Source organism: Rhinoderma darwinii, chromosome 5, assembly GCF_050947455.1.
Source record: "Rhinoderma darwinii isolate aRhiDar2 chromosome 5, aRhiDar2.hap1, whole genome shotgun sequence".
Classification (NCBI taxonomy): Eukaryota; Metazoa; Chordata; class Amphibia; order Anura; family Rhinodermatidae; genus Rhinoderma; species Rhinoderma darwinii.
In genome coordinates, this window is record NC_134691.1 from 329236555 (window position 1) to 329261909 (window position 25355).

Here is a 25355-nt window from a genome sequence, read left to right on the forward strand (position 1 = left end):
CCCACAAATAATTTTTTTCAGCTTCGCAGTACATTATGCGGTACAATAAATGGTGCCATGAAAAACGACAACTTATCCCGCAAAAAACAATACCTTATACGGCTTAGGCCTCATTTACACGAGCGTGTGCATTTTGCGCACGCCAAAAAACGCAGCGTTTGGCGTGCGAAAAAGGCACTTGACAGCTCCGTGTGTCATCCGTGTATGATGCGCGCCTGCGTGATTTTCACGCAGCCGCCATCATAGAGATGAGGTAGTCGACGTCAGTCACTGTCCAGGGTGCTGAAAGATCTAACTGATCGGCAGTAACTCTTTCAGCACCCTCGACAGTGACTGCCGATCCCAATATACACCAACCTGTGAATAAAAAAAAGACGTTCATACTTACCATGAACTTCCTGCTTCCTCCAGTCCGGTCTCCCGGCCGTTGCCTTGGTGACGTGTCCCTCTCTTGACATCTGGCCCCACCTCCCTGGATGACGCGGCAGTCCATGTGACCGCTGCAGCCTGTGCTTGGCTGCAGCCTGTTCTTGGCCTGTGATTGGCTGCAGCTGTCACTTGGACTGAATTGTCATCCCGGGAGGTCAGACTGGAGGAAGAAGCCGGGAGTTATCGGTAAGTCAGAACTTTTTTTTTTTTTTACAGGTTCATGTTTATTGGGATCAGAAGTCACTGTCCAGGGTGCTGAACCAGTTTAACTCTTTCAGCACCCTGGACAGTAACTGTCTCCTGCCGGGTTCGGTCAAAACAAGTTCGGCCGAACCCGGTGAAGTTCGGTCATCTCTAAGACACTCCGTTCAGATGTTTGTAAACAGAAAAGCACGTGGTGCTTTTCTGTTTACATTTAGAGTGTGACAGCTCTTGCGCGAATCACACAGTTCGCACAGAAGTGCTTCCGTGCGACCTTCGTGGTTTTCATGCACCCATTGACTTCAATGGGTGCGTGATGCGCGAAAAACGCAGATTTTTAGAACATGTCGTGAGTATTTTTCAGCGCACTCACGCTGAGCAAAACTCACGGACTGTCTGCATGCCCCCATAGACTTGTATAGGTCCGTGCGACCCGCGTGAAAAGCACGCGAGTCTCACGGACGTATATCACGTTCGTGTAAATGAGGCCTAAAAGTTAAAACAAACCCTTTTCCTATTTCTCCCCAAGCACAATGTAAAAATCAAAAAATTTCTTATCGCCGCGTCCGTAAAAGTCTGAAACTATTACAATATAGCGTTATTTGACTCGCACAGTGAACGGCGTGAAAAACATAAAATTTAAAACCCCAGAGTCGTTGTCTTTCGATCACCATAGCGCTAAAAAGAATGAAATAAAAAGTGATAAAAAATCGTATGTACCAAAAAAATGGTGCTAATAAAAACGACAGCTTGTCCCGCGAAATCTGAGCCCTCAACGCCCAAACGATGGAAAAATTTAAGTAATGGCTCTCAGAATGTGGTGAAACCGAACAAATATATTTTTTTTTTAACCAATAGTTTTTTCTTTGTAAAAGAAGTAAATTATGGAAATTTTTCCTGGTTTGTGTTGTCTAAAACCCGGGTGCGTCTTATAGTCCGAAAAATATGATAATTACAACAATAAAATGAAATGTGCCTGTATTGGCATACGTCTCCAATAGGCTTCTATTGTAATAAAAAGTATACGGCATGGTGCAGTTTTATTTTTATTTTTTTTCCGTTTATGCCTCTGCATGTAATATGGAAGTTTACTACGCTATTATATACAACATAAATATAAGGTATGCTGACGCGTAGTGGCCTGGCACGTGAAAAAGGACGCTCTTAGCCTACACTGGGTGAATAGGGCGCGTACGACAAATGTAGTTCGCAATTTTGATGTGCGCTCAGCTTTATTGGATAGATTCGGGCAGCGTGGTTTATTATTCTGCCAAAGAGCTACAGAAACCGGACAAAAAAGATCTCACAGTAGTGTGAATAGGACCTAAAACAATAGTATATGCCACTAATGTCTGACTCGTTGTGACACCCACTGATCGCTAGAATGAAGTGGCTACGGCGCCAGGTAATCCTTGTTCCACTATTTCCTGTCCGCTCCGCTTGTCTTCTCCTGCGAGGCCGGCATAGATGGGCGTTGACTATAATATATTGGGCTTTCCATGCAGCTGCATGGAAAAAGCCAAGCCGATCCGGTGGGAGACTAATCAGACCCCCGGCAAAGCAGACATTGGGGGCATATCCTAGCAATATCTGTGCTGAACCAACCCCTATAAAGAGGATCTGTCACCTCTCCTGACACTTGTATTCCATATAATATAACAATTCTGGAGCATCTTTTCTTAGAACTCTGTTTTGCCGTTCCTCTGTTATTCCTCCTGGAAATGTATGAATTAATTGACAACTATGTTACTATTCTCCTAGTTAAAGGGGCGTGTCCCTACACATTCTGTCAGCACTGATTGGGCAGTGTCAGTCTGTGTAGGGACTAGGGATGCACCATTCATCGAAATATCTATACTATTTTTATACCGTGCAGCCTCAAACGGTTCAATACCGTTAATTCATGTATTTCAATATTCAGCTGTGCGGCCGCACAGCTTAGTATTGTAACACATGAATGTAGTCAGAGCGGGGCTGCGGCTGTGTGATACATGTGCAATACAGCCATTGCCCCGCTCCTGACAAGTGCGCGCGCGGTCAGCATGATGTGATGCGGCCAGCGCTGCACTAATGAGCGCCGGCACTGAAGACAGAACATGGCGGGTGCACTGCAAAACACCCCCATGTTCTGTCTTCAGTGCCTGCTCATAAGTGCAGCGCTGGTCACGTCACCTCATGCTGACCGCGTGCACACTTGTTGTCAGGAGCGGGGCAATGGCTGTATTACACAGCCGCAGCCCCGCTCTAACGGCGGAGATCAGAGAAACCTCTCATCTCCGCCGTTATTCCCCTGAATGCTGCGATCAAAGCTGATCACCACAGCAGCCTTCAGGGGAAAATGAGAAGGGGGGTGCCCTTTGGTTCGCGTCACAGGGAATTCCATACCATATATGGGCAGACAGCCCAGGGTCCATTGAAGGACCCCAGGGCTGTCTGACCATATTTCCTGTTAGGGCATACTTGGATATACAATCAGTATATAGATGTATAGTGTAGTTTATGCTGTTAAAAAATGAAAACTTCTTTCTTTCACTTCACATTAATAGTAATTAACCCCTTCATGTACCTCACACAGAAACCCAATGTTGTCCATTATGACTGAGGAACATGATGGGGTTAATTACTATTAATGTGAGGCACGTGGAGGTTCAGAATTCATCACCCCTCGTGCCTCACATTAGAAAATGGAAGAACTTATTTTTCTTATTGTTGGCAAAGTATCGTTTTGGTATCGAGTATCGCAATACTACACGAAGTATCGGTATCGAAGTCCAAATTCTGGTATCGTGACATCCCTAGTAGGAGCACAACCTCAATTGGTAACACCCAGTTGTCAATTTATTGATAGATTTCTAGGAGGAATAACAGAGGAACAGGACAACATTAAGTACTAGGAAAAGATGCTCCAGAATTGTTATTTCAGGGGTACAATTATTTACTAAAACGGACATGTCGGGAGAGGTGACCGATCCTTTTTAAAGGGGTTGTCTAGTATTTAGGTGTATGGACTTGGCAGAGGGGGCTGAAGCTGCATGTGGCCATACAGCGGGTAATGCAGTACTTTGTGGTGCCCATTCAAATAATGGTCCTGCTGAGTCCTTCAGATCAGATCTTTGCTCTCGCTCATGGATGGTGGGGTGGCCGATTGCGACAACCCCTTTAAAGTGGCAGTGATGTATTTATCCATTGACATCTGGAGGTTGAGATGTAATCTATACAATATCAGACGTGGGGGTCCGGGTGCTGAGACCCCCACTGTCACTGAAACAAAGGTGCAGAAGCGCTCAACTAGGTTTATAGACGTTCTATGTGAGTCGTATTCAGCCCAACGAGGAGCGCCGATCACAGCCGAAGGTGCGGGGCGCTCAGCTGAAAATCTTCAGTACCTTTTTGTTTCAGCGGCGGTGGGGGTCTCCGCAACCGATATTCCAGCGGTTAACATTTATCATCTATGCACAGGATTGGGGACAAATATTAGATAGTTGTATGTGGGTACGGGCACCCACCAATCGCTAGGACGTGATGGCCCCAGTTCCCTGTGGATGTGCTGGTTGTATGGAGCGGTAGCTGAGCACGACCACTCACTCGGACGTTTCGATAGCTCCCATAGAGTTGTATGTAGCAGTGCTCATGCCTGCCCACCGCTCTGTATAACTCCTTATCCCAATGGACTATGGCGGTTGGTCCCCCACTTATATAACGTTGGCTGATCCCATGGATAGGTGATCTAAGTTAGCGGCTGGAATTAATGTGTGAAATCGATCTGCTTCTATTTTCTTCCTTTTTTTTTGTCATTTGCGGATCTCCACTGACCTGAATATTGTGAATCGGTAACATCTAACGGAGGCGCCTCGGATTTCATGATTATTAGGTTTGGCGTACAGATCGTCATTTGAGAATTAGCCGCTTGAAAGCGTTAGGACCTGGAGCAGTTCCCGGGTTTCCTGGTCCAGATGGTCGTCCTATTAGAGACGTTTCCAGATTATTTAAAATCTAGGATGTCGCGCACATTATGCAGATACGGCACCTGCGGACGAGAACTTGGCATTTCTGCCCGAGCCTAAACTGATGTTACCACCCCCTGGCATTCATGCAAGAATACAATTATAGCATTTGAAAATTAATATTTCCATATTTGTAACGCCGCTCGGTGAGCTCAATGCAGATGGCCGGCTGATTCCATTTTTTTGGACGAAGCCAACGTCGTCTATACAATGAAGACAATACTCCCATCATCCGTATTAAAGGCCATGCACACCTTTGAAACCAACATATAAGGGCATGTTCACACGCTTAGCAAAAAACGTCTCAAAATACAGAGCTGTTTTCAAGGGAAAACCGCTCCTGATTTTGACGTTTTTTTTAAGCCACTCGCGTTTTTCGCTGCGTTTTTTTTACGCCCATTTTTGGAGCTGTTTTTCTAGTCAATGAAAAATGGCTCCAAAAACTGCTCAAGAAGTGACATGCGCTGCTTTTTCACAGGCGTTTTTCTACGTGACCGTTTTTCAAAACGGCCGGGTAAAAAAACGCCACGTCGGAACAGAACGCCGATTTTTCCCATTGAAATCAATGGGCAGATGTTTGGAGGCGTTCTGTTTCTGATTATTTGGCAGTTTTTAGTCCGTTTACGGCCTGAAAAATGGCCGAAAATAAGCCGTGTGAACATACCCTGACACCTTTGACGGGTTCATTGTCAGCGGGTCACGTGGGATCAAGCTGTTACCCGTCACATCTGAGTTCATAAGTTAGATGTGATAGACAACAGGTGGATCCTGTGTGTCAGAGACGCAGGACTCGTCTACACTGAACCCGTCAGTGCCAATAACCTGAGTGATACAGGTTTCAGTGCATGATACAGCTGCTCTGTACACAGAATACAAAGCAGCTATATCTCAATAAGTAAAAGTAAATGTTTTCAAAGGTGTACATAGCATTTTAAGGGGTTGTGGCCTACCGGAAAACTGATGACCTATCCACCGGATCGGTCATCCATATATAATCGGTGAGTGTCCGACACCCGGACACCGCACCTATCAGCTGCTCCGACTGCCTTTGGGCACCAGACGTCCATGCTGGAAGCAGATGGCTCCGTACATTGTATAGTGGCCGAGCTGCAGACCTGCACTAGCCACCCATAAGCTCCCATTTATTTAGCCGAAACGGTATTCCGGACATATACCACTTGCGGAGGTCATCAAGACACTCTTTTTGCCTCCGTCGCTATTATAGGTACGTTTGACGTCTGCGAACATGCGTAAGTACCACAGATCGGCACCACAAGTACAACTTGTTCCATAAATAAACCACGAGGAGTTCTACAGCTACATCAACCTAAAAGTCGAAACCTCAACAGATCCCTCGTACCAAAATGGACTGGTCCTGAAGGGGTTAATGTTATGGCGGTGTACACACTCTGCAGGAGGCCGGATCACACCCCCTCCCCCACCTTACCTGAGATGGTTACTTTGGTGTCACAGGTGGAGGGATGTTTCTTGCCCTCGTCTGGTGGAGTTGGGTTGATGTTATAATACAAAAAATTCTGCCGGTGCTGTATAGATTTACCGCAGGAAAATCTGTGCGGCAAGTCCGTATGTCATACGCATCATGAGCAGGGGGCTTTTCTGTGATAGAAACCCTGTCCATGTTATTAAAGGACTTTTATATTGATAGCCTATCCTTAGAATAGGTCATCAATATATTATTGGTTGGGGTCCGACTCCCGGCGCCCTTGCGATCAGCTGACCGAAGGACTTACCAGGCACAGCGCCGATCACATCCGTAGCAGCTGTGCCTGGGATTGCAGCTCTGTCTTAGTTACTTGAATGGGACTGGAAATGAAAGCTCATTGGTGGGGATGCCAGGAGCCGATCTGATATTGATGACCTATCCTTAGGATAGCCCATAAATAAAAAATGTCCGGACTAACCCTTTAGGTCATATGCATGTCATCAAGTAGGGTAGTCCTCCGCTCGGGATCCCTCTCTATGAGCCAGAGCGGAGAGCAGCTTGGTAAGAACGACTTCCGCTCTGGCAGACTCTGTTCGTGTATTCCATGGTCAGCCGGCATGTAATAATACATTTATTGGAAATGTCTGGCTGGGTGTGGCTTCCCCCAGCAAAATCGGCTGTGTGTCGGGAGCCGGACCCTCCTCATCGGATCACCACAACCGCCCGAGTTTAAAAAAAGCTTTTGTCTTGATTGACAACCCCTTTAAATGACGCCATCTGTTAGATGCCCTGATGAAGGCAAGCCGTAAAACTCTCACTAAAACATTCCATCTGAACGTCGCAGGGTAGCGTAGACTGTATGCAGATCACACAGGCTGATTGGTCAAGAGGGATCATGTGGTTGTATTCATGACTCCTTTCTATCTAAGGCTATATTCACATCTGCGTATGGGGCTCCACTATTCTTGCCGCCATAATGACGAACCCCATTTGTTATAAGCGGAAGCCACGAAGAAAATGTGAACAGAGACTAAGGTGATGTGGGCGTGCTGTGGGCATGCCTCTCTCTGCCAATCAGCCAAGAGGGACGTGTTGTTATCATATAGCCTGCGCTACCTTACAGAGCCCTGAATTGAACTCCCTTTGCCTGACCTCAGCGGGGGCTTTACCACCCACTAGCATATCCTAGAGAGGGGTCTCTCTCCCTAACAGATTAATACCCATAATATACATATAATACTAATTACAATTTCTAATGTTTTAGGGCCTCAAGAGTCCACAGGAAAGCGGCCACGATCTTAGTCCTGTTGAAAACTTCCAGATTCCAACAAAGGTAATATATTCTTTATTATATGACTTTTCTCCGTGACGAAGAAGTAAACATTAAAAAGAAGCGGTCACCCCTCCTGACAGGTCTGTTTTAGTAAATACTTGTATTCCCCCTGAAATAACAATTCTGGAGCACCTTAAACCAATTCTGTGTTGAGCCGTTCCTCTGTTATTCTTCCTGGAAATTTATGATTAAATTGACAACTGGGGGTTACCAGTTGGGGGTGTGTCCATACACAGTCTAGCAAAAAATACAATGGAGCGGACCTCAATAGTTGGTGGGCGTGCAACAGTTAAATTCAAAAAAGGCTGCCTGCCGGCAGAAATAAGCCCTGTTTTCCAACCATTATTAAAGAGTAAAAATAAAATAAAAAAGTCTTTATTCAATTTGCAACAAGGACAGACTACATGAAATTTAAAAGTTAATGTCCATTTCTGACAGCAATTAGCACAGTGCCAGACGTAAGAGCTCTGTCTAGAAAGGGTTAAGTACCACAACCACAGAGAACTAGTTATTAGTTAGATTCCAAGGTGTCAATAGGACAATTATTAAAATAAAGGTAGAAGCCCCCCCGACATGTTTCGCTACGATGTAGCGTCCTCAGGGGTATCGGGGCCAATGACAATGATACCCCTGAGGACGCTACATCGTAGCGAAACATGTCGGGGGGGCTTCTACCTTTATTTTAATAATTGTCCTATTGACACCTTGGAATCTAACTAATAACTAGTTCTCTGTGGTTGTGGTACTTAACCCTTTCTAGACAGAGCTCTTACGTCTGGCACTGTGCTAATTGCTGTCAGAAATGGACATTAACTTTTAAATTTCATGTAGTCTGTCCTTGTTGCAAATTGAATAAAGACTTTTTTATTTTATTTTTACTCTTTAATAATGGTTGGAAAACAGGGCTTATTTCTGCCGGCAGGCAGCCTTTTTTGAATCCATACACAGTCTGACACTGTCCAATCATTGCTGACAGTGAGACTGTATAGGGAAACACCCTTTTGACGAGGAGGAATGGTAAAACACAGTTGTTAATTTATTCATATATTTCCAGGAGGAATAACAGAGGAATATTACAATGCAGAGTTCTAAGAAAAGGTGCTCCAGAATTGTTATATTTTAGGGAATAAAAGTATTTACTAAAACAGATGTGTCAGAAGGGGGGGGGGGGGGGCAGGCCTTCTTTAAACGGGTTGTTTGAGACCAGAAAAGAGGGTCGTCTGGTTTTATTTAAAAAAAGTGCGAAAATAAAAGGCAAAAAAAGACACCTATATGGTATTGTATAATGAAGATGACTTAAACGGCATAAATAAAAGGCAAAAAAAGGAGTAATTGCTATTTTTTCCATTCCCTCCCAAAAAAAAGAATAAATAATTGATATGAACCCCCAAAATGGTTCTATTAGATGGGTTGACTCGTCCCGCAGAAAAACATACCTCATATGACTACATCGACCTAAAAATCAAAAGCTATGGCTCTCCATTTCCAATATCTCTGCCTGTTGTCACTGAATGGAAATCTTATTTACATTCAGAGGCTGAAAACCCTTTCTAACCTCCTCCTGCTCACACAGCTGCATGGCTTGTTGCAGTATACCAGAGCTCTTTCTTGTAACAAGCCTTAGGGTATGTTCACACGGCCAAATTTCAGACGTATACGAGGCGTATTATGCCTCGTTTTACGTCTGAAAATAGGGCTACAATACGTTGGCAAACATCTGCCCATTCATTTGAATGCGTTTGCCGACGTACTGTGCAGACGACCTGTTATTTACGCGTCGTCGTTTGACAGCTGTCAAACGACGACGCGTAAATTTACTGCCTCGGCAAAGAAATGCAGGACACTTCTATACATTATGTGCAGGACACTTATATACATTATATGCAGGACACTTATATACATTATATGCAGGGCACTTCTTTGCCACGTAATTTGAGCCGTTCTTCATTGAAATCAATGAAGCACGGCTCAAGGTTTACGAGCGTCTCAGACGCCTCGTATATTACGAGGAGGAGCATTTACGTGTGAAACGAGGCAGCTGTTAACAGTCTGTCTTTTCACACGTAACTGCCTCTCAGCGTGTGAACATACCCTTAGGCCTCATGCACAGGACTTTAAAAATCGTCCATAATTGCGGACTGTTATCGCGGTTCGCATTCACTTCTATTGACCACGGGTACCTTCCTGTATATTTGCAGGAAGGAGTCCGGGTTGTAGAAGTGTACCGCAAAAAATAGCACATGTCCGTTCTTTTGCTTTTTACAAGCCGCGCTCCCATGATGCAGGTGGCTGTCCGGCTGACGGTGGCCAGCCGTGCCCACAAACGCGGGCCGCGATGAAGAGCACGGATGTGTGCGTGGGCTTTAGGCCCCATGCACACGTCGGTAGATTTCATCCATCCGTAAAGAGTGTCCGTAAATACGGATCCTTAGTCATCCGTAAATCATCTTCGTATACGGAACGGTGTCCGTAAATATGGTCCGTAGTGCAACCAGGGAGGAATCTTGTTCAATCCCGTAGAAAGGGTTAATCCTGCTGGAGGTCTTTGTTTCGTTCAGTTCTTTCAGCAGGAGGTCCGTACAGGATATTTCCGGCCCCATGAAAGCTCTGCCCGGCAGCTTCGTGTTCACGCTGCAGAATGTAGTAGTTTTGTCAGAACCATAAGTCTTTGAGACTATATCGTGTTCCCTGGCTTTAGTCTTCGCCGGCAGCGCTAATTAGTATTTGTCACCCGGTTGCCATCATTAGATATGCAGCGACGCTCTGCAGCTTTTGCGCTGTCGGCTGCAAATAGAAAGGTTGCGGCGCCGTTAATTAATTTGACAAAAGCTGAATTGCCTTTATTTTTATTTTTTTTACACCTTTAATGGAAATGTGATTAGTGTGAGTTCTCATACGAAGCCGCCCACGTGAAAATGCCGTTGTCTGGGTTTTCGCTCCTTTATATTATAATGTTACTGATAATATTTGCTGAATTTCTTGAAAGCGACTGCAAATCTAATCTCATGTCTCCCGCTTCGTGCTCTTATTTTCCATTTAGTTTGCTGATGCAGTTGGTATTTTGTAGATTTTTTTTTGCTATTCTGGATGATCAGTAAGGGACCAATTAAATTTGATCAGCAGGGTTCTTCTTCTTACTACTTTAGTGCCCTCTGCTGGTCAGTGTGTGTAATCACATCTGAGCTCTGCAGGGTCTGGTCCACGAAGGGCCTCTGATCTTCTATAGAAGGAAAGGACTGTAGAGCGGGCTGTATGTGTGGGGTTTAAAGGGGTTGTCCAGTTTAGGAAACCTAATTTATATGCTTTTTAGGGCGTTAATAGAAGGGGGTTGTCTGTTCAGGATCCTCATCTCTTGGCCGGAGTGATCGGTTACATAGAGCGTCTCTTGCTTTGGAGGACCTGTCGTGTCCTGTATTACACAGACAACCCATTGATATGAATGGACACTGTGTAATGCTTCATTTCTGCTGTGGTGGCGCTGCTGGGAAATTGAACACTCACAGATTACAGGTGATCGCTGGGGGTTCCAGCAAAGGGACACTGTGATCTGCTTATTGTCAAGGGACCTTTCTAACAAGTAGGGATTGTCCAAAGCGGAAAATGCCTTTGAGGTGTAACTATCATCAAATATTCTCTCCTTTTTAATTTTATAATATAACTTTTTTATAGATCAGAGATCTGTTTTTCTGGTACAGAGCTCCAAATTCCCTTCTCACCTTCACATCAATATAGTTAAAGGGTAACTAAACGTTTCACAAACTTCTGACCTGTCATAGTGACGTGTCAGAAGTTTTAATTGGTGGGAGTCCGAGCACTGAGACCCCCACCAATCACTAAAGTGAAGCTGCAGAAGCACTCGTGTGATCGCTTAGTTTCTGTTCAGCTTTTTCCGGAAAGCTGATATATCGGAGTACGGGCTCATAGACTTTCTATTGAGTCCGTACTCCGATAAATTGATTTCCAGAAAGGGCCGAATATAAACTAAGCGGCTCAGCGATCACACGAGTCTCAGTGTTCTGACCACCACCAATCAAAACTTCTGACATGTCACTATGACTTGTCAGAAGTTTGTCGAAAGTTTACTTACACTTTAAATAATAAATTCTGGCAACCTGTAGCCACCACTAGGGGGAGCTTAGAAGCTTACTGAAGACTGATTTACTATTAACTTCAATGGGAACTGTATAAAACCAGTTACATTGAGATGCTACTAGTGGCAGCCGCAGGCAGCCAGTACCGTCATGAGAAACTGTCCCTCTTAAATATAGGTATAATATAAAGTCTACATAAATCGCATAGAAACTTTATAAATCCATTGCATTACATTACTTACCTTGTACTGATCCTGAGATATAGCCTGAATTATACCCCAGAGCTGCATTCACAATTCTGCTGCACTCTTTGCTTCCTCATAATCTACACAGATCTTTAGCTGATGATTTGCATTCTGGGAGGTGTCCCCTTTGCACCAGATATAGGAAAAACGAACTGTCCCACTACATTAAAGGGGCTCTGCTAAGCTATTATGTTGACTAACTTGTTGACTGTTTCCATTAATGAACTGCAGAATTGTGATTACAGCTCTGGTTGTACACAGGACTAGTACTTCTAGTAATTAATACAATGGATTGACATGGTTACTCGTTTGTTTATATGGTAGGTCCCTGGGGTCTTACTTATGGTTGGGGGTTATGGCTGATACACAGAGCCCCCTAAATGCTCACTAAAATGACTGGAGGTGCAATGCATTGATTTTGATGGATGCCGACATTTCTCCAGAGCAGAGATCTGTGCCTAATCCAGCTCTTGTCTACAGAAGCGAGACCCCCCACCCTATAACAAGAACTGTACGGCAGTCCTCGCTGGTGAGGCACCACCAAATCCTAGATGAGGTGCAGCGTGCCTCCCAAACGTCACAAGTCCAACATGACAGTCTTGCTGCGATATGATGACTCTGTCCTGGTACAAGTGATCGATCATTGATTGCTTCTTCCTAGAATACATTTTCCTGCACAGATTGGAACAGGAAGTTACAAATTAGCTTCCTTTTTAGGGCAGAAGAGGCGGAGTGTGGAGACGGAAAGTGCCTACTGCGGGCACAGTGGCGGGCACGGCCACCATTGTGGCGGGTACTGGCTGTACTCTACAGGTCGCTCTTTTGGCATTGATTTAGACTGCTGGTGAGGCTTAGATGGCACTATGATTTAGTAGATGATCCCCTAAAAATGTCTTGCCGTAACATTTTCTAATAAGGCGCTGTATAGGGCGGTTTGTAGAGTAGCAGTTTCGCTGGAGAATATGATCATTCTGAGTCCCATAAAGAAAAATCACGTAAAATGAACGATCAGATAAAAGTGATCGGCTCATTACATGGTACCCGGGTCCATAGCCCGCTTTAGCGCTCTCGATCATCTTTGGATTTGTCTCATATGAAGGTGGTGTCTTTATTTCTGTAGCGCGGCCTTACGTGATAAAGAACATTGCCTGCAGACTGTACGGCATCCGCATGGGCGTAATATTTCCTTTATTGTCTCTGAGATATTCTCCCGCAGTTATGGTTTACGTCTTAAAGAGAACCTGTCACCATTAAAGTGTCCGTGTCCAGGGAACTCCAAACCTGCAACATACCCCCTTTAAGGAAGCCTGACCTGTCATCATACAAGTCACCTGACCACGGCGGGCTGCAAATTCACTGACATGTTGACCATATACCCAAGTATGCCCTAACAGGCAATATGGAAAGTTTTTTTTTTCTAGGATCCCAAAACGGACTGTCCACATATCACCGGGACCCCATTACAGGAGAGCCTGGTGACACGATCAAAGCGATGCCACCCCATTGATTATGCACGGCAATCAGGTCCAGAATTAGAAAAAAAAAGAATAACAGCGCCACTTTTGTCCATTGGCCGTGTCTGGTATTGCAGCTTAGCCTCATTCTCTGGAAAAAAAAAAAAAGCTGACCTTTTTGCTAATCCTGTACAACCCCTATAAACGTCCGGGATCTTTGTTAGGAAGTTTCCTTGTGCATGCAGGAGGATGAAAATCTGTCTTGGTCATGTAATAACCACACAGGTGATCGGCGCGTTACAATAGCTCTGATAACTGTACTGTAACCAGCCCTGCAACCGTGTGTCCATCACATGACCAGGACAGGTTTCCATCACCTATATGTAAACAATAATGGTTCTCATTCAATGACTGAAAGCAGAGATCTTGAAAAACGAGAGGAACTGCTACAGAAAGTATATTAAAAACATTTCATTATTTGCTGGAACTGTAGAAATAATTTTTACCCCTTACTGACCCATAATGAAATGTGTGTCGTGGGCGGCTGTTAGTTGCTACCCCCGTATTTTGGTCATATTGATCTCGTGGTTGCTGACCGTGTACCCGGCATCAGTGGCGGGACGTAGAATATACATCCCTGATCCCACTGCATCTGCCAGGACCTGAGAAAATTCAGATACCAGCAGTTAACCTCTTCAGTGCTGCAAGCAGACATGACCGCAGCATTGTACATAGGATGGCGCTCTTGAAATGGTGATCGCCGGTCCCAACAGATTGGCGGTGCAATTGCCGTGACAACCGTACGACGCCCAGAGGGTATTGCGCACAGATCCTACTATAATTAATAGGACCCGTGGACGATACGTTACTATCTAGGCGTTGTACAGTCACCAAGTGAACAGGGCTGTCCAGCGCGCAGTAGCGTCTCTCCACGTTCAATCTCAAGTCAAGCGGGAGATTGCAACTAGAGGTACACTTTACAGAGGACCTGTCACCGCTCCTGACATGTCTATTTTAGTAAATACTTGTATTTGGAATGAAATAACAATTCTGGAAAATATTTTATTAGAACTCTCTATTTTGCCATTCCTCTGTTAATCCTCCTAGAAATGTATGAATAAATTGACAACTGGGTGTTACCATTCCCCTTTTAAAAGAGGTGTGTCCCTGTACAGTCTCACTCTGCCAGTACTGATTGGACAGTGTCAAACTATGTGGGGACACAGCCCCAACTGATTACACCCAGTTGTCAGGTTATTCATAAATTTCAAGGAGGAACAACAGAGGAACGGCACAACGTAGGCTTCTAAGAAAAGATGCTCCAGAATTGTTATTTCATGGGGAATACAAGTATTTACTAAAACAGACAAGTCAGGAGGGATGGCGGGTCCTCTTTAATTGACAGGACTGGTGTCCCCATCGCTGGGCTGTCTATTATAAATGCCTATTAGGTTATATTTGTAATATGTCGCCCATGCGTACTTCTATGCATAGACACAATATTCTCACATGCACTAAAATTTATATCCTACAATAACCCAAGAATGAAAGGGGTTGTCGCATGAAGACCACCCCTGTCCATATGCCCAATTATGGCCGCCATGTAATGCTACGTTTCCAATTCAGAAGCCGCTGCAGGGAAATGCCTGTTTGGCCACAGCTTCCCCTGAAAGCGGGATCGAGTCGATCAGCTAATCGTCCCGGCAGATGTATTTGGAAAAGTGTTGTCTGATTAGAAAATCCCTTTAAAACCCTAGTAAAAAATTCAAAAACTTGTGCCGAGATGGAAAAACGAAAAAATGTGTCTGGTCCTTGAGGCTTGAACTGGGTCCTTGAGATAATGCAGCCACTCAAGTCCTATCTTATTTCGGGCTGAGGAAGTTCTTACATTTCTATAACTGCAGACATGTTGGGACAGCAGGGGGCAGTCTTGCATCGTAGATCATTATATCGAGACGCTCGGCCTCTGTGTGATTTTACTGCAGCAGATAAATGTCTTTTATCACGCGTTTCTCAAAGCTGATCTAAGCGATGTTTTGGTGATACTTCAGGTCAGTGTTGACCCGTAAAAGTGAATGACATCGGATGGCGTCCCTCCGTGCTGGTTTCTGTGATAGAAATTCATATTTTTGCTTGTCCCTGTAATCTAGTGTTATGGAAACCTCAACATTTCTTAAAGCGTTGCTCTACTTTAGGGCATTTTTTGTGGAAAATATTAGATATTTTTTTTGTCTGTTTTACTTTTTATAAATTTTTGAAGCATAAGACAAATGGAATATGAACTCCATAAAAAAATTGGCACATAGAATTAGATCTTGAAGATACTGTCTCTCCTTGCGGAGATCGAGCTGTGTAGGGGGTTTTACGGGCAATGCTCTCTGGGAAAAGTATGCAAAGTAGCTCTACTTCAGATGGAAGAAAACTTTCTCCCTAGTGCCACCTATGGGTAGCTACCCTGTAACTCAATGACCGACCAAGCTGTGAAACATGACCAGGGATATCTGCCAAACCCGAGACACCCATCTGTAAACAGCACTGTTTCTGAGTTGTTACTCCTCATCAGAACAGAGTAGGGTACTGGTTGCCTGAGTGAGATGTCTTAGATAAGGTTTTGGAAAAGTTGTCGTATGTGATTGTAGATAAAACTTTCATTGACTTTTGTGTGACATTTATCTAGAAAGGGGTAGGATAAATCGTTGAAGCTGTTGTGCGACAAGATCTGTGTCGCATCGGCTTTATTAGGTAGAACCCAAAAAAACTCAAGTTGTCCTCTTCTGTCCGCTCGCAAAATGTTCTATTCATCCCTCTAAGTTATGTTTTTTATGACCCCGGGAACATTATGATGGGGGTCACATTGGTTGGTAGTCCGGTTACCCATACTCCTGATTGTCAACTTATCTCTCACTTCTGCATTGGTGTAAAGAAGACGGATTTGTCATTTATGGGTCTAGGAAGGATGGGTGACAACCCAGTGGCAGGTGTAATGGTGGCCGTATAGGTTCTCACCTAAAGAGGTTTTCACAAGATCAACATTTATCACCTATCCACAGAGGAGGTGATAATTGTCTGATCGCTGGGGCTCTGACTGCTGGGACAAAAACTGATCACTAGGATAGATGTCCCGTGTCCTCTATTTCTTTTCACCGCTCCATTCAAGCTCCTTCTCACTATGAGGGGTGCAAAGACCAAGCATGCGTCCCGCCGCTCCATTCTACGTCTACGGGGCTGATGGAAACAGCTGAGCGATATACTCGGCTGTCTTAGTCAGTTCCATGAATATTGAATGGAGTGGCACGATCGACCTCTGCCCCATTCAAGCTCCTTCTCACGGTGAGGGGTGCAGTGAGGAGGACCCGGAGGCTCGGGGCCCTAATGTTCTAGTGATCGGTAGGGGTCCAATCAGTGGGGCCCCCAGCGATTAGACATTTATCACCTATCTATTTGGAATTCTCAATGCCTTTAACAACCTACCACATTATTGGGGCTTTCGACCCCCGTCCCAGGCTGCACTTGGTTGACATATTTTTCTTCACTATAATGTAAGGTGGCCTCTTATGTTTCTCCACCCTTCACTGGACCCCTGATCTTAAAATATGACCACTAGGACCCTATTGATATGCCATAAATGTATATAGTGGGATATCCTCTTAAATAGTACCACCCAGTACTCTGCTGTAAGAGGGGAGCAGGACTGGAGCCGAGGGCCTTAGAGTGGGCATCCTGGACCACCAGTTACCCACCAGTGGTCTTCCCAAATCCCTTGTGTGTTTTATATACATCTATCACTGAATGTTTCCACCTTTTTGTGCATTTTATCTTCCGTAGATGAGGGAGAAGTGAAACGCGTATCTAATTTATAAATAATGTGAGCTTCAGGTATGGACGGGATGACATCAGCTCTTAATGGTTTCTATGGATCGTCTTAGTGAAATGTTTCCCATTCAGATGATGTTTTTTTTATCTGTATTATTTAGGGTGATGCTGTTTTTCATGAACCAGTGGTAACCGATTACTGAAATGGAATTTCTAGTTATTGCTATAAAACGTCACGTGGAGATGTTCTTTTAACATACTAGAGAAACTAATAGCCAACGTCTTAGCTAATTTTTCCAGCTTCTCCCTCCTGCCGTAGATCAGATACTAAATTAAATCCTGTATAAAATCTTAACAGAATAAGCCACAGAGAGGGAGTTCAAAGGAGGAGGAGAGAGCAGGGACTATGCATTTCCATGTAGCCTGGGTGACTCTGTGACTAGTTTATAACGCCATAGTTGCTAAACATGGATATCGCATGGGAAGAAAATGCACTGTCCAGCTGTAGCATAAACGGAAATGTAAATTCCTATTTTATTTCGTTCACCTTTTATCATTTAAAACTACGCACATTTTTAGGGCTACGCTTTTAACGGCAGAATTGCGGTGGGTCTTCCTTATTGACTACAATGGGGAGGGAGGGGGAATATGGCACCAGCTCTGCCATGTACCACTACAGAAGCGGCAGGCGTATTCCAGAAGGGTTCAGGTGAGGAGGCGCTCAGCTTGCCTTACGGATGATGTCATCCTGACTATCTTATGTCTTGAGCTAGCCATTGATGACGTGTAGTTGTTGGGCATAACCATTGTTTGGGTGACTATCTTCCCCGTCTCCTCCTTCATGCTGTCACTATGAAGAAGGGGAGGTAGGTGGGTCCTGTCCAGCCTAAATATCTACTATTAAAAATCTATCATCTATGGCCAGCTTTAGCTGTCTCATTATATACAATGGGGGAGATTTACAAAATAAAATGCGCCGGAATTCCTGCTCAAATAGCGGCGAAAATCCATTGTACATGCCGTGTTCTATGTCGAGTCCTGAAAGGAGGAGTTGTAAAAAGCGCTAGATTTATTACTGCCGCGCACCTTTCTTTTGGTGCAAAACTTGTAAAATGTGCCAGCCAAGAGTAAGAGAAAATTGTCTAGCACGAGGCGCCATATTTATCATACGATGGTGCAGTTTCTGCCTGTCTGGTCTAGTTTTATCTAGATTTGTGCTGTGAGGCCCCATGTACACGACCGTATTTTCATCTATCCCGAAATACTGTCCGTAAATAGGGATCCGTAGTCATCTGTAATTCATCCATATATACGGAAGGATGTCCATAAATACGATACATATTGCATCCATATAGAAAAAAAAGAGGAAGGCTGCAAAAGATGTCGCTAATATGTTGCCTAGCAATGCTTCCGTAAATATCGACGGATTACGGATGCACATCCGTAGCTGTCCGTATTTACGGTATCACATTTGGGCTCTCATAGGACAGTCTGTGCCGTAATTACGGACAAGAATAGGACAAATTCTATCATTTTTTTTCTGCAGGGACACCCATCCGTAAAAATACTGAAAGGTGTCCGTGGCCAATAGAAATGCATGGGTCCGTAATTACAGATGAAATATACGGTGGTGTGTATGGGGCCTTAGTTTGTGCAGCTCACCGAGAATCTCTAAGGCCCCATGCGCACAACCATAAAATCGCCCGTAATTACGGACCCATTCATTTCTATGGCCAACGGACACCTTCCCGTATATTTGCGGGAAGGTGTCCATGCCATAGAAACTTGCCGAAAAAATTAGGACATTTTTTTTATTTTACGGACCATGCTCCCATACTTTTATAATGGGAGCATGGCCCGTAAATACGGAAGGCTGTGCCCCTAATTATGGGTCGTAATTACGGCCACGGTCGTGTGCATAGAGCCTTAGGGATTTTTCGGGGCAGATTCTGCATTTAGACAGGTCAGGACGCTTATATGTTTCAGCCCCGCTGATCTCAATTCAGCGCACAACAAATTCAATGTATGAACCACGCTGCTGATTCACTATGAAAACAACGGGGAGCTAAGTAGATGTCTTTTCCATGCTGATTCCGACATCGAAATTAGCGTGCAAAAAACGCCATGTGAACATACCTTTAGGCATCCGTCACCCATAGACTATAATGGAATCTGTTGAACATGTATATCACAAAAAGCTCATGCTGTGTACATTTAATGGATGCCTGTGACACCATACAGTGGCAAATGTCACCTACCCGATGTTAAAAAAAAAAAAAGTGTGCCGCGCGGTATACTTTTTTTGTTGGATGCCTCTGAATATACCTGAAATATACAACACGACTGAGGCCAAAATGACACTTTTTTGGCCTCCGTTGGTATAATGGGAGCCTAGGGGTAAGTTTGATGTATGCCCCGAGAGCTTTTTTGGTCCATTCGCCAAAGTCTAGGACGGCCTTTTAATACGTTAAAAAAAAAAATAATCCTGAGTTTTTCATTCACACAGTAAGGGGAGAAATGGTGAGGAGTTGAAATACAATAGAAATTTTTCAAAGTTTCATTGTACAAAAATTAAAGGTTTTGTTCTGGTATTTTAAGTTCCTTCGGAAAGTATAATCGAGAATTATGACCCCCACTATACCAACTGATCAGCTGTCCCTTCATTGTTTATTCGGGTACAGCGCCTTTCATATAGCTGTGGCTTTGCCTGGTACTGCAGATCAGCCTTCCCACTTGTATAGGTAGAGCTACAGTACCAGGCACATCCACACTTGTATGTAAGGCGCTGTACCTGGATAAACAATTCAGCGGCCAGCGAGGAACCCCTACCAATCACATACTGATGATCTGAGGGATGCAAAAATAAATACTGGAAGTCGTAATACATGTAATATATACTTACGAAATATATACTTGCAGAGTGATGTGTGTCCACGGCAGCGGAACGGGTGTCGTGGGTCCTGGTCGTGCAGCTGTCGATCGCTGGTAATTGGGGCTCAAGGGGAAAGTGGCAAAGCAGATATAGCAGTGTATGAATTTCCCCTGAATGTAATATATTTAATCATAAATACGCAGCTATCGTTGCTTTGCCACTGAGCCCCAATTAATTGGAAATGATGCCCTTCATTGCCATATCCACAACCAGGACCTGTGTCATTGCTGGATTAACAGGATTTAGAAATAATGGGTTACGCACAAGAGCTGTAGCCCACTAGTCTTAGTGTGGCCGACTCGGCCGCCGGGTGCTTACGCTGCCGTCATGGCTCCACCAGGAGTGTAATTCTCGGCCAGAGCGTTTAAACGCTCTTGCCTGGGATTCTGCTCTTAGAGGGAGCCCCTGTCTAGGAGCGGAATTCCCCCCCAGAGCGTTGTCGAAGCTCTGGCCGGAGATTCCGCTCCTAGAGGGAGCCCCTGACGTCCCTGTCCAAATATGGACAGGGACGTCAGGGGCTACTCCTGGAGGGGAATTCCCTTGCCAAAGCGTCGGCAACGCTCTGGCTGTGGGTTCCACTCCTAGAGTGAGCCCCAATGGCGCTATCTACAGGGGGGTGTCGCTATTTACAGGGGTGTGTGGCATGATCCACAAGGGGGTGTGTGTGGCACGATCTACAGGGTGCTATGTGGCACTATCTACAGAGGGCACTGTATATATGGGGGCACAACCTATGGGCCTAACTTCTATATGGGGGCATAAACAGGGCCTAACATTTATATGGGAGCACAATCTTCAGTTTTCTGCCGTTTTACTGCTGCCGTGATTTCCCCCGCAAAGTGGCCCACTAAGTCTGTGTTGCCCAACATACATTTGGAGCCGGCCCTGGGTGCCGAACTAGTGAAATTTTGCTGTAGTTTTTTATATAAATAGTATGTGAAACTTTGTGTAAAAGTAAAGGATGCGCCATCCAATTAGGTATTCTCGTCCGGTTTAGGACTGTGTGCCAGTTCATTGGGAGATGTCATTCTATCTTCCCGCTCTATTAGCCGGCTGACAAAGAAATAAGATTGCAATCAAACAAGTGCGACTACTTCTGAATAACGGCTGCACGGCCACCGGCGCTCAATTAGTCACCGTTCAGCTTCTGGAAAGTGTTAAGGACGCACATGAATCACTTGTGTCTTCACCTCCTGATTTTCCCACGAGCAACTCTTTGGGATTTTACATCGTAATTTAGTCTGTAGCCAGGCAACCGCGAATGTGCGGCCAGATTTCTTCTTTTTACATTGACCTAGGAATAACATAAAATAAAGTCAAATATAAATATAATATAAATAGTATCACAATATATAAACTCTATAGCGAATATTTGTCATTTAAAGGGGTTATATCACCACGGGTCCAGATTCGGAGAATCCTAATAATCAGCAGTTATCGCCGGGGGAGGTTGCAGGTATTGTAGTATAACATGCCAGACAATCCATTGAATGCCCAACCCAGTCTATATGCCCTAATAAGGCATATGGATATCATAAAATGGTCCCCCATTTGAGACCCCCCCCCCCCCAATAAGCCAGAGCGAGAGCTGCTAATATCCGAATGGCAGCATGTTTTATTATTATTATTAATTTATACATAACTAATGTATACCCCGACACTGTTCAGATATTTCATGTAATACTTCATTTCCCCTGTAGTGGCCGCTGCAGGGGATATGAGCAGCTCATGGCAACTACCCCTTTAATTCCTCCAACAGATTCACTGTGAATTCTCACACATTGGGTGTGCTGTGTCTCTGTGATCCTATAAGCTCAGCAGTATCCAGGGGATGTAATATATCTGCATCTGCTAATGTGTCACAGTATCCCTTCTATTTCTGTGTAATGCAGATATGCCATTCAGTATTCCCTATGGATGTGTATTCTCTGATTAGTTCTTTCTTGTATTTCTTTGGTTATACAGGAGGAGCAGCGAGAACTGCGGGAACAGGCAACTGATCCTCTAGCCGAACAGGAGCTTATCAACAGCATAGAGGAGATTTATTTTTCAAATGACTCTCTTGATATTGTTAAATATGAGCTTGAGGTGAGAAACGGCAATATAATAGTCATGGTCATAAAGTTCAAGTATATTGAGGATTATTATAAGCTACTTATTTATACATATACTTTCAGTTTGCCAAATGTCCTCCTCAGATATATCTACCATAACACATATGTACAAGAATAGGACTATAAAAATGTTCTCTCTCCTAAACAAGAATGTAACTACTATAATACTGCCCCCCATCTACAAGAATATAACTACTATAATACTGCTCCCTATATACAAGAATATAGCTACTACAATACTGCCCTATATACAAGAATATAACTACTATAATACTGCCCCCTATATACAAGAATATAACTGCTATAATACTGCCCCCTATATACAAGAATATAACTACTATAATACTGCTTCCTATATACAAGAATATAACTACTATAATAGTGCCCTATATACAAGAATATAACTACTATAATACTGCCCCCTATATACAAGAATATAACTACTATAATACTGCCCTATATACAAGAATATAACTACTATAATACTGCCCCCTATATACAAGAATATAACTGCTATAATACTGCCCCCTATATACAAGAATATAACTTCTATAATACTGCCCCTATATACAAGAATATAACTACTATAATACTGCTTCCTATATACAAGAATATAACTACTATAATAGTGCCCCCTATATACAAGAATATAACTGCTATAATACTGCCCCCTATATACAAGAATATAACTTCTATAATACTGCCCCTATATACAAGAATATAACTACTATAATACTGCTTCCTATATACAAGAATATAACTTCTATAATACTGCCCCTATATACAAGAATATAACTTCTATAATACTGCCCCTATATACAAGAATATAACTACTATAATACTGCCCCCTATGTATAAGAATATAACTACTATAATACTACTCCCTATGTACAAGAATATAACTACTATAATACTGCCCCCTATGTATAAGAATATAACTACTATAATACTCCCCCTATGTGCAAGAATATAACTACTATAATACTGCTCGTATATACAAGAATATAACTAATATAATACTGCTCCTATATACAAGATTGTAACTACTATAATACTGCTCCCTATATACAAGAATATATCTACTATCATACTGCCCCTATATACAAGAATATAACTACTATAATACTGCCCCCTATGCACAAGAATATAACTACTATAATACTGCCCCTATATACAGGAATATAACTATTATAATACTGCCCCCTATATACAAGAATATAACTACTATAATACTGCCCCCTATGTATAAGAATATAACTACTATAATACTGCCCCTATATACACAAGACTAGAACTACTATAATACTGCCCCCTATATACAAGAATATAACTACTATAATACTGCCCCTATATACACAAGACTAGAACTACTATAATACTGCCCCCTATATACAAGAATATAACTACTATAATACTGCTCCTATATACAAGAATATAACTACTATAATACTGCCCCCTATATACAAGAATATAACTACTATAATACTGCCCCTATATACAAGAATATAACTACTATAATACTGCACCTATATACAAGAATGTAACTACTATAATACTGCTATGTACAAGGATATAACTACTATCATACTGCCCCCTATGTACAAGAATATAACTACTATCATACTGCCCCCTATGTACAAGAATATAACTACTATCATACTGCCCCCTATGTACAAGAATATAACTACTATAATACTGCCCCCTATGTACAAGAATATAACTGCTATAATACTGCCCCTATATACAAGAATATAACTACTATAATACTGCCCCCTATGTATAAGAATATAACTACTATAATACTACTCCCTATGTACAAGAATATAACTACTATAATACTGCCCCCTATGTATAAGAATATAACTACTATAATACTCCCCCTATGTGCAAGAATATAACTACTATAATACTGCCCCTATATACAAGACTAGAACTACTATAATACTGCCCCCTATATACAAGAATATAACTACTATAATACTGCTCCTATATACAAGAATATAACTACTATAATACTGCCCCTATATACAAGAATATAACTACTATAATACTGCACCTATATACAAGAATGTAACTACTATAATACTGCTCCTATATACAAGAATGTAACTACTATATTACTGCACCTATATACAAGAATGTAACTACTATAATACTGCTCCTATATACAAGAATATAACTACTATAATACTGCCACTTAGATACAAGAATATTACTACTATAATAATGCTCCTATATACAAGAATATAATTACTATAATACTGCCCCCTATGTACAAGAATATAACTACTGTAATACTGCCCCCAATATACAAGAATATAACTACTATAATACTGCCCCCTATATACAAGAATATGACTACTATAATACTGCCACCTATATACAAGAATAAAACTACAATAAAACTGCCCCTATATACAAGAATATAACTACTATAATACTGCCCCTATATACAAGAATATAACTACTATAATACTGCCCCTATATACAAGAATATAACTACTATAATACTGCCCCTATATACAGGAATATAACTACTATAATAGTGCCCCTATATACAAGAATATAACTACTATAATACTGCCCCTATGTACAAGAATATAACTACTATAATACTGCCCCTATATACAAGAATATAACTACTATAATACTGCCCCTATATAAAATAATATAACTACTATAATACTGCACCTATATACAAGAATGTAACTACTATAATACTGCTCCTATATACAAGAATGTAACTACTATATTACTGCACCTATATACAAGAATGTAACTACTATAATACTGCTCCTATATACAAGAATATAACTACTATAATACTGCCACTTATATACAAGAATATAACTACTATAATAATGCTCCTATATACAAGAATATAACTACTATAATACTGCCCCTATATACAAGAATATAACTACTATAATACTGCTCCCTATATACAAGAATATAACTACAATAATACTGCCCCCTATGTACAAGAATATAACTACTATAATACTGCCCCTATGTACAAGAATATAACTACTATAATACTGCCCCTCTGTACAAGAATATAACTACTATAATACTGCCCCCTATATACAAGAATATAACTACTATAATACTGCCCCTATGTACAAGAATATAACGACTATAATACTGCTCCTATATACAAGAATATATCTACTATAATACTGCTCCCTATATACAAGAATATAACTACAATAATACTGCCCCCTATGTACAAGAATATAACTACTATAATACTGCCCCTATGTACAAGAATATAACTACTATAATACTGCCCCTC

At 42.6% G+C, this 25355-nt stretch overlaps 1 protein-coding gene across 2 annotated transcripts in view; it reads left to right on the plus strand.

Annotated features, from left to right (window-relative positions):
- Nucleotides 1-25355, plus strand: part of VPS50 (VPS50 subunit of EARP/GARPII complex) — a 151535-nt gene that overhangs the window by 1932 nt on the left and 124248 nt on the right. Inside the window, exons 2-3 of one of the 2 annotated variants that reach the window (XM_075827720.1) lie at nt 7343-7411; nt 21912-22034. In XM_075827720.1, the coding sequence (XP_075683835.1) occupies nt 7343-7411; nt 21912-22034 (192 nt within the window). The remainder of the gene's footprint in view (nt 1-7342; nt 7412-21911; nt 22035-25355) is intronic. The other variant, XM_075827722.1, reaches the window with a different exon arrangement.